Source organism: Leptodactylus fuscus, chromosome 7 (genome assembly GCF_031893055.1).
Source record: "Leptodactylus fuscus isolate aLepFus1 chromosome 7, aLepFus1.hap2, whole genome shotgun sequence".
In the NCBI taxonomy this organism is placed as follows: domain Eukaryota; kingdom Metazoa; phylum Chordata; class Amphibia; order Anura; family Leptodactylidae; genus Leptodactylus; species Leptodactylus fuscus.
In genome coordinates this window covers 50,317,690-50,328,966 of record NC_134271.1, presented here as the reverse complement: position 1 = coordinate 50,328,966, position 11,277 = coordinate 50,317,690, and the positions used below count along the sequence as shown (strand labels likewise).

The following is an 11,277-nucleotide window of genomic DNA, read 5'->3' as shown; positions in this document are numbered from 1 at the left end:
CAGTCGTGTATTGTGTTAGGATGAAAGACATGCCTTGGGAATGTAATGCAAGTGTACCTGTTACCAAGGGGGAGGTATCAGCTGCAAATCCATCAGGGACCATCTACTCCTAAATTCTCATACAGGATCATGCAGATCAGAGGACTCCTTTTTGTACAAGGTAAGATTATAATTTAGGTATAAAGTGTTCATTTCTCAGTCCTTTGGTGCTGAATACTGAGGGACATACATGTATCCTCAGGCAGGGACGTTACATTGTGTATACTTGGATGTTGATCTATAGATTTGGGAGCTATGGTAATTCATTGCGGTGAATGAATGTCTTATTATGCTACATAACACTGCAGTTTTAGGTCATTGTGTGGTTTTTACTGTTCTTATGTGGTTATTACTTTTTTGTACCACAATGTGATTTTTAGTAGTTACATAGTAGATAAAGTTGGATGAAGACTCAGGTCCTAGAATTCCAATTCCAAACTCTAAAGTGTTGATCCAGAGGAAGGCAAAAAACCCCAAGAGGGTTATACCAATTGCCCCATGTCAGAGGAAAATGATTTCCTGACTCCAATCTGGCAATAAGTATAAATCAACTTGTCCTTACCAAAATCTAAGATTTCTCTGTTCGATAAGGGCATCCAGGTCCTCTTTGAACTTGAAAACTGAATCCACCATCACCACATATCACCTACTTATTCCCTTATTAAGGTATATGGTTTTCACTGGTCCTATTTAGAATGCTTTTAAAATGTCCCATTTTGTTTGTGTTTCATTTGGAGGACATCGTCCCAGTTTATGCTGCTAAACTCCTCTCTCAGCTTGTGGGTTTCCATCTTTTTCTGAAGATTACATCCAGCCTTATCCTTTCAGTCCTGTGACGCTGTTTTATGTTGATACTATTGCCTATTCAACTGTGTGGCCCTGGGGCCCAGGAGCGGCTATGCTATCAGAAAGCCCATCTCCCATCAATACAAATGTTTCCGAGATCTCCTCGTCCCCAGACTTACACCGATGTTTAATAGTATCGATGTTGATACACCGTTCACACGTCAGTCTGTCTTGGCACTTATTAACTGATAAGGATCCGACCAGTTGCGCAAGTTATTGTCCAGTTTCCCTCATTAACGTCCATGTCAGGCTATGCTCTAAAATACTGGCTAACTGATTGTCCCTTTAAGGCTGGGCCTCATCCATACTGGGGATGGGATCCTTTCCATGCCTTTCTTGGTACAGAACAGGAGCAGGAAGGGGTGCCCCTTGTCTTCCCTTCTATATGCACTTATGATGGAAGACCTGGTGGTGGTGTTGCATGATCCAGTGTGTCTTCAAATGGGACACAAACAGGTTAAGACAATGTTATATGCCAACAATTTCTTCCTATATGTATAATTTCCTACTCAGCCACGTATTTTGCTCATGTTGATTTTTAATGTGTTCAGACATTTTGAGCTTCTGAGTAATTTTAAAGTTAATCTTTCTAAGAGCCAGACCCATAAAATTACCCTGTACCCATCCAAGGCCACCCACATGGTGTATTGCTTTTCTTTTAAATGGCAGTCCACATCTATTAAGTACCTGGGAGCTCAGGGGACATTATACCATGTGGAGGGGCAGCTGTGGGACATTATAGGGCATGCTCACATGGCGGAAAAGGCCGCGGAAACTTTTTCCGCCGTGTGAACAGGGTATATCTCTAGAATAGTCTGAAATAAATGTGAGGTTTTGGAATCACCCCAGATGGGCAGTTATATTTCACTCTTGTGGAGCTATAGCCAGCGCTACTGAAGGCCCTTTAGTTTGTGCCTGGAAAAAAGCTAACGTGGGGGTACGTCCAACTTAGTGAACCATGCACTTGTGGCCCCCATACTCAATATTTATAACCAAATTTCAGGACCTGTAAAATATAGATCCAAAGAAATATCCCTTCAAAAGCTCAGAAATCATTTTTATAGAATGAATTTCATATATCTACTTGCCTGGTCCACCTGCAACTTGTTTAGGTCACATATTTGTGTTCAATGTCCTCAACGCTATATACTGTATATAGTCTTGGGCAAAAAATTGTAAAGGGAAACAGGGCACTCACCAACCAAAAGTAAAATTTTCAAGCTTTAATTCGTCATCATTAAAAAATGTATATAGTTATTGGCTATCCCTGTCTGACACCCTGTATTTCCCCTGTGTGATCTCCCACTTTCCCTCTGTGCAGGGGCGTAAGACTGGGCACCATAGCAAACTTTGGGGCCCCCCTTCACAGTATAATGTATCATAGTGACCCCTCTACGAGTATAATGTTATATAACGGACCCCACACACAGTATATTCCTTAGTGGCCCCTCCACACAGTATTATGTCCCATTGTGGTCTCTACGGTGTTCATTGCAAAAATTTTGGGTTCTAAAAAAAAACCTCATGATGATCGGAGGCCCAGCGGAGATGATACTTAGCTCTCCTGGGCTCCAGCATGAATCACTGCTGTTTTCGGCCTTATTCAATGACATCACAGAATTTTTACTATCTATTCTTTTCCTCCTACTATTTTCAGTGACTTGATATTTCACTCTTGTGGAGCTATAGCCTGCGATACTGAGGTTCCTTTTGTCTGTGTCTGAGATCACATAAGGTATGTCTGACTCCGTGAACCACACACATGTGCTCCCCCCTTACTCAATATTTATAACTACATTTTAGGACCTGTAAAATGTGGATCCAAAAAGTAACCATTTATAATCTCTAAAATGATTGTTGTACTGTGAAAAGTAGAGCGTACATTTGAAGGCGCCCATAACCCCTCCTCATTGTGTGGTTTCCTATCTGTTCTCTCATCTCGATCTGTTCTCAGCTCATTTACTTTTTTCTTTTTTTGGCCTAAGGCTGTGACATTTAGAGTTAAAGCATCTCACCGTCTCTTATTCTGGTTAGTGATTTTCAGGTTTGGTTCTTACTGGTTCCATGGAGTATAAAACCCCCATTCTCAGTTTATTGGAATAAGTTCCCTCAAACACCAGCCTGGCGATGAAATGGCTGAAAGCAGAGATGAGACTGCAGCAGAGACTGCCCCATCCTGTGGCCGCTTCACTATCCGCTCCCTGATCAGCTCTGAAGAGAGTACCAAATCTCAGTATGGACAGCAAGAAACTGCATATGACACCTTCAATCCCAACAACCTTACCCATTCCAATACCTTTTACATGAGGACATTTGGATATAATACACTTGATGCAGTCCCAAACTATGACCACTATGCTAATACTGAAATATCTGGAGAAGTGAAAAAAGTCAGACCAACTTTAGAGGACCTCCATTCCATCTTAAAGGTAAGATACAGAGGCAAGTTACTGTAATAAAATAGCTACATTGTGATGTTCTACTACTAGTTTTTATGATGTTCTCTATAACTTACTGATTCACTCTGTTATGTTCATCATTACATTATAGTATAATATAGATTTTTCTGTCCATTTTAATAAATGTTGTCCTCTATGCCTGATAAAAGTAGATATATGTGTTACTGTCTTCTGTGATACTTCATATATTTGCCCCCCTCCCTAGTTAAACACTTATTTATAATGTATGACCGATATTATTTCTTTGTATTCCACAATTGTCATCTTCTCTTATATATTTCCTTAGGTCTAGCCTAGGCACTGAGACGTCCTTTTAGATTCTTTCATATACATCCTTCGTGCTACGGGACTAGATGGCATACAGGTCCTCGATAGAGGACAGTCAATGGCACTGAAGGGAATTTGCTGGCTAACACTCTATTTACTAGGTTATTGTAGTATTTGTGCACCAAGAAAGAATCAGTCATACCTTAAACTGACTTTTTGTGGCTCTGCAGAGATACCATTTCCTTGCTGTTATTCATTACATCCTTCTTACAGGAAATAAGTGCTAACCAGGTCTCGTTATTCTCATAAGATGTGTGTAAATGGCACTGAGTATGTAAAATACTGAAATTATACTATAGTATATACAGGAGGATATATGATATTGCTATGACATTAGATTCTTGAAGAACTATTTCCCCAAGGTGGGACTATTAAAGGATTATTTTATCTTATCTTATCTACCTGGAACCCCGGGTAGGATATAACAGAGAGACTGTTGATCAAATATCGGTCCTTTTTCATTTGGGTCAGCTAAGCAGGCAGGGACTTGCATAGAAACTATGGAGCCCTATTAGCAAATGCTAAAATTACCCCCCTTTCCCCTTCCAATAATAAATAGTATTCCAATAGCATTCCAAATACCCCCTTTCCCCTTGCAGAATAAAGAAAACCAGCCAGTGTAGAAATGATGTCCTTTCTCTTGAAATATTTTAAGTAAATGCAAAAAAGAATAAAAAAAACCCTTCCCCCCTCCTGCCTGACTAACCCTTTCATATACATTGTTCCCCAAAGTGTCTCTTATTTGACCATACACTGACCTACCGCTGCTTTTTAATGATCTCCTGACAGTAAAGCTATGGAGTTGATAGGCCAAACCACAGGATCAGCTTTCTTAATTTTACTACAACCCAACTCTTCAGCTTTTAAACCAGGGTTGGCTGCCATTTTGCCAATATATGTACTGTGCAGTTTGCTTGTGTTACCAATAAATCTTGGATTTGGACCTAAAGAAGGGGAAAACGTCCCTGAAATGTGTCATTCTTGAACACATTTTCCTATTAAAGTTGCTATATTCCTCTAACTATCCAATCCTTGGAATACCTTCTTTCTGTCATTGTGAAATATATACAGAATCCATACAGATGCTTTTTTCTACGTTCTCTAGTTGTACATCTGTTTAGAAGAAACATGCTGTCTAGATTTCATTTGTTCATACTGGAAACAACAGCACTCAGTTTGATCTGTTGTACCACATACCACCGGTGCTTGCTAGACCTCCATTTTGCCTTATCAATCACGTTCCAGGATAGTGTCCATCATTTTCATGGAAGAAATGTCACTGAACAGACCCTTAGCTGCACTGCAGTTGATGACCCCTAGTTAAGGTTTCAGTACTCACAGAGAGCTGAACCTTCGACTGTTACAAAACATCATAAGGCCCGGTTCACATCTGCATTTAGTATTCCATTTGGGGAGTCCGCTTTGGGTCCCCTGAATGGAATACAGAACGCATTAAAAAGCAGTTAGCTAAGAAACCACATGGACCCATTGACTATAATGGGGTCCATGTGGTTAATGCTCGGTGTCCGCATGAATCTGGAAGCAGCACTTTTCTCTCTGCAGGAATGTGAATCGGGCCTTAGAGTCAAGTATTATAAAATAAACAGTGATGTATATGTCCATTAGTCAAATGAGAAATTGTCATTTACAAGCAGAGGGAGAATATTACATCTTATACAGACAGCTATGGACTCAGTAGTCCAAAACACCAACTGTACCTTTAATTTACAACATCCCAACTCCAACTCCTTAAATGGCTGATAGCCACAAGTCAGAAGCTCCTCTAATTCATTAAAAAGTCAGTGAATGAATCCCTATGAAAGTAAATTGAATGAATTATAAATAAAATATCAATAATTCTATTATATAAACGAAGATAAGTAATACAATTATTTTGAAGCTAGAGGCGGTAACTGTTGTCCGACCCCTAAATTAGCTCCAACAACCAACTTTACAGCCATGCTTATACAAGACCCCTTCTTCAATTGCAAGGAAAGCATGAAGGCAATGCAAAGTCACCAGGGCCTGACCTCTCCCAAGTGGTATATTTAGGATATGCAGATTATCTAGGCCCACCTCTCTTTCAAATGTTCATATGGTTAGCCCCTATTACCCAAATGACCTTTTAGGTCCCATGGCTCTCACAAGAGATATCTGGGGCACTTCTGTGGCCTGTTTCCCTCTCTCCCCCACATGCTCCTTGATGACAGCTTCTCTATTTCACTCCATCTTCCCACTGGGACTTGCAACGACAGTCTCAGGCACTTGGCTAAAGGCAGGTCTGTTTTAGATTATAGGACTCTCTCCCTCTTTCCATTTTATGCCTTGCAGTCTAAGTTTAATCTTTCCTTTTCTAGTGAATTTTCATAGATCCAGATCTCCCACTTAACTTGGACTATTTTTAGGGTTACCCAGGCTCCCGAGTCTACAATCTTTTAGAAAATCTGCAAATCTGAAGCCTCCATGGCTGCTCTCATTTCTGATATCTGTGGGATTCTTTCAGATCCAACCCCTGATGTGTTACCTAAGAACCCTTATATTCGAAAGTCTGAGAGTTACCTGGGGTAGACCTTGTCAGATGTACCTTGGCCACTGATATGGAGATGGGCGGCAAAGACCTTCCGTTGTATCACGCACAAGGAGAACTTATACAAGATGTTGATGCAATGGTGCCACACCACAGCCTTGTTTCATTCTTTTAATATGACTATACAAGACAATTGCTGGATATGGGGTCTCCGTCGAGCCCAACATTTTCCACCTGTTTTGGTCGTGTTCCCTTCTCCAGCCTTATTGGTGCCAGGTTCAAATGTTTATAGAACTCGTGATGGGAGTTTGCTTTCTCCTACTCCCTAAGATGTTCCTGCTGGGTGAACATACCCTACAGCGTTTAATCTATATGCTCAGCCAGTTGCCTCATGGCAAAATACTGGAGGTGGGCATCCCACTGGCACTTAAAGAGCTATATGCCAGAATTACAGCTCTCCAATAATGACAAGGAGAAGTTCCAGGTGGTCTGAGGACCTTTAGATTCTTTTCTATTGTACCCTCTTAAACTTGATTGTGATTTGTAAAGTTATAATTTTTTTCTTACTTGTGACCCCCCCCCCCTCCTTCGTGGCATATTTACTATTTTTCTATTTTATATAGTATTTATATATTTTGTTACTTTTATATGTTGGAAAACTTTAATAAAAATTACAATAAATAATTTTGTATAACAGACTTAGCTGACTTAGCTAGGGCAAATATCTTGAACATGGCGGGGCACACATCAGAGGTGTCCCTATCCCACAGCAATAGAGCCCTTGGCAGTCCCTCCACAAAATATAATGTTCCATAGCAGCCACACTGCACAGTATAATGTCCCATAGTGGCCCTTTTGGTGTTCCTTGCAAATATTGCCTAAAGTTTGTGTTTGGCAGAAGCCACAATTTTGGGGTTCACTACCCAAGAATTATTATTGTACTCTGAGGTCTTGAACTCGAAGGCCCAGGGGAGGTAACAAACATGACAAACTGTGTTACTTACCTCTCCTGGGCTCCAACGCGACTTCCTGCTCAGTTGTCAACTCTCTTCAATGACGTCACAGATGTGGGTTATGTCGGCACTATTATGTGTTATGATGCCGGCCTGACCCATTTGACGTCTGTAATGTCACTATAGAGGGCCGAAGACAGCAAGAAGTTGCGCTAAAGCCCATGAGATATACGTAACACTGTTTTTTTTTAAGTTTGATCACCTTCCTGAGGTCTCCGATCGTTATACTCCAGGATCTGAAGAGAGTATAATGATAGTTGTTTCGGTCCGGTCATATTTGGTCTGAACAGAACCGCCAGGCAATCCTCACAAGATGAATCTCACTAGCTTCGCCCAACAAATATTCTTACCACATGCCGTATTTGCCGACCCTGTTCCTCCTCATGGACGTCTTTGCTTCAACTTCAACCCTCCAGGGACCCCCGTGTGCCTCATATTATGCTGCCCAGTCTTTGCTGTATGTTTGTTCCTTTGCTATATATATGTATAAATAGTACCATTATGAAGAAAAAATCGTCCTGCAAACATTAAGCTCTCATGTGGCTCTATGAATGGAAAAATAAAAAATAGTCAAAAATGAAAATCGAAAATGCAGATGGGAAAGGGTTATAAAAACAAGACAAAAAAACTGTAGCAGCCAAAGTCAGCATGGTCCTGACTGTGGTTATCACTTAGAGCATTGCCTATGCTGATACATTGTAACGGACCACCACCTAACAGAAATCAAGAAAAAAATACTTTTCAAAGTTACTTCATTTTGCCATTTGTATAGGATATACAGTAGTATATAGACTGCTTAGACTTGGAGTCGGCTATAAACTCTCACATTCTGTCTCTACAGCAAGATCACCTGCAGCTTCCAGTATATGAAGCCAGTGACTCTCCTGATGGAGAAGCTGAAAACGTGGTGCAGAAACCAGCAGGGGAACCTGTTAGATTTGGGTGGATAAAAGGTGTAATGGTAAGATCTAAAAGATTAATGACAGATACCTGCTGTGTATTCCATTTTAGAATTTTTTTAGGGGGTCTAGCTATACTCAATGCACCAAGGTCCTGGCGCTTCATAGAACCCTCTACCAGAGGTATTACAAATAGTACACTAGTAAGGGCCATTGTTACGGATTTTGCAATAGGGCTCAAGAGCTTCAATATGCACATGTGTTCTGTATTCATTGAGGTTTTAAAAAAAAACAAAAAACTTCTAGATTATTCTATTAATATGGTAGAGTACATACTTGGTTATTATACAGATAGATGTGTTCCACTATGGCTAAAGAAGTTGCATAGTTAGTCATAAAAGGGCTGTGATACTTGAGGGGACCCAAAAGTTCCTTGGCCACAAAGAAAAACACCAGTATTACAAATGTCACATGTTAGGTGTTATATGATACTACAGACTTTGCATTATGACTCAGGAGCTTCAAGTCTTCTTGGGCTATTGTCTGCCTCTCACAATTACTTTTTCACTTCTAACATAGAAGAAATAATCCTATGTATTGCCATGTCACTTTTCCATACCTTTTAAGATCCGCTGCATGTTGAATATATGGGGAGTAATTCTTTATCTCCGACTGCCTTGGATAACAGCTCAAGCTGGGATAGGTCAGTACCATGTTCCATTTTCAAGTTACACTTTCTCATAACTGATATTTCGTACAGTAATTCATTGCTTACTCTTCCCATAGCACTCACCTGGATAATAATCTTCATATCTATAACAGTCACCACCATCACAGGATTGTCCATTTCAGCCATTTCCACCAATGGGAAAGTCAAATCAGGTAAAGTCATTGTGTGCCACCTGCCCATAGAAAAATAAAGCCACAGTTGTAGCAAGTTTTATATCCATCGGCAACTATGTTTGGGACCTCCACAAATTAATTCTATGCCAAATGTGACTGCATTTGTGTAGGGCATTAAAGGGGTTTTCTTATCTCAGGGTTTCACCTGCCCTCCTGTCTCCTCTTCCCTCCACTTCCTGGTTTTCAGCTGGATTTACATACACAGATAACAGAAGTGCTGCTCAAGAAACTTATCTAGCCCTTATCAGGGCTCATAAACTTAAAGCAGTATGCAGAAATAGAGCACGATAGATAAAGCAATGTGCTGGATAAAACAAACTGCAAATCTGAACGAGTATGATCCTTCAAATGCGAATACCCCTTTAAGCTATTTTTGGGATACATTTAGTTTGTGCCAATTTTTGTCCAACTTTTAGAGTCAACACACAATAGAGGCATTGAAGCACATTCTTTTCAAATAATTTGATGTGGAGATTTAAAGATATTCACTTTAAACACAATACCGCTTTGAGATCTTATGTACTGTGGAAGCCATTTTTAAATATATCATTTTAGGCAGTCATAACTTTTTCTGATACAGATCTCCAAATCCCATAATTTGACATACAGATAAAAAAATGAAATTTTGACTGCCAGCTACCACCACTAGAGGCAGTTTACTGTACTGTCAGTATTGTGTATGCAGTAAACTTTCTCTAGTGGAGACCGCAGACAAGAAATTAGAATTTTCTCTTCCTATAAAAAAATCTAGCTGTCTGAAGTCTCCACTAGAGGGTGCTTACTGCATACACAATACTGACAGTACAGTAAGCTCCCTCTAGTGGAGACTGCAGACAGCTAGATTTTTAGATGAAAAGAAAATTCTAATTTCTCTGGAGGGAGACCTTGTCCAAGAAAGCTGGTGGATGGACCATAACCCACAAATATGTTAACATTTTAGCCATTTATAAGTTAAAAATGAATGGGTATTTTATAGATAATCACTTTTGAGTGTGAAATAATAGAGAATGACCCACAGCCCAGGTATAAGTTGTAAGTGTATAACTATTGCACTACTTGTGGCTCATGTCTGCAAACTTAACTATTGGTGTGTTTCTTCACTGAAAATGTAGGAGGTACATATTTCCTTATATCTAGAAGTCTGGGGCCTGAGCTGGGAGGATCCATTGGGCTTATATTTGCATTTGCCAATGCTGTTGCAGTCGCCATGCATACTGTTGGTTTTGCAGAGACAGTTCGTGATCTAATGCAGGTAAAAGGAATATATGTATCCATTGGAATTAGAGATGACAAATACACGCTGCCATAAATAACATCTATCATTTTCTGACCTATAGGAAAATGGAGCAACCATTGTGGATCCTTCTAATGACATAAGAATTATTGGCATCATTACTGTCTTTATCCTATTAGGAATTTCACTCGCTGGTATGGAGTGGGAGGCTAAGGTAAGGACTATGCCACCAAACACGGACTCATTCTCTCCATGTGACTTCATGCTCTGTTCAGTCTAACTGTGGGGGACCTGAGAGACGTATTTTCTGTCAGCTTTTCACAAGTCTACTACATCAGAGTTTATGGCATACACTTCCTTAGTACAGAGCTACATGGCGTTCATGCATGGCCAATATGGCAACTCCATTATGACTCCATACACAGTGTACTGTGATATAGCTTGGAGGTATAAACAGTCACTTAGGAAATGAACCTGCATACAAAACACTACACATTACACTGATCCCTATTGGAATAGGAATGTCATATATCGAAATTTTACTTTTTATTTGTTACAATTCATAACCAAGTATCTTCGATGTACTTCCAATCTCTGTTCTTCAGGCTCAGATTCTCTTCTTTATTGTGATTATGGTGTCATTTGCAAACTATTTGGTCGGGACAGTGATTCCAGCCTCAGAAGAAAAAAAAGCCAAAGGTTTCTTCAGCTACAGAGGTGAGAGTTGAAGGTCTGTGATTCCTCAGAATGTAGCATTTAAAACATAAACCTTTTCTTGGAAATACAAGAAATACACAAAGCTAGCTGCTACATTCTGTTACATTGCGAATCAAGCAGCTCTTTAAGCCTGCTGTGCTTTACTATAACAGTCTATCACTGCACAGAATATGGAAATAAATCAATTAATAGTCTCTCCCCCTCCCCTGTCCATAGAGTTCTGTGTGTGAGCTGGGTACCAATACAGATTCTATTGAAGCAAACAGACTGATGATATATATATATATATATATATATAACTTTCATATTTCAT

At 39.9% G+C, this 11,277-nt stretch overlaps 1 protein-coding gene across 1 annotated transcript in view; it reads left to right on the top strand.

Moving 5' to 3' along the window:
* Positions 1 to 2,990: 2,990 nt before the first annotated feature.
* Positions 2,991 to 11,277, top strand: part of SLC12A3 (solute carrier family 12 member 3) — a 34,329-nt gene continuing 26,042 nt past the window's right edge. Inside the window, exons 1-7 of the mRNA XM_075281870.1 lie at positions 2,991 to 3,314; positions 8,053 to 8,172; positions 8,738 to 8,813; positions 8,897 to 8,992; positions 10,126 to 10,265; positions 10,351 to 10,461; positions 10,853 to 10,964. Coding sequence (XP_075137971.1) covers positions 3,018 to 3,314; positions 8,053 to 8,172; positions 8,738 to 8,813; positions 8,897 to 8,992; positions 10,126 to 10,265; positions 10,351 to 10,461; positions 10,853 to 10,964 — 952 coding nt within the window. The 5' untranslated portion in view covers positions 2,991 to 3,017. The remainder of the gene's footprint in view (positions 3,315 to 8,052; positions 8,173 to 8,737; positions 8,814 to 8,896; positions 8,993 to 10,125; positions 10,266 to 10,350; positions 10,462 to 10,852; positions 10,965 to 11,277) is intronic.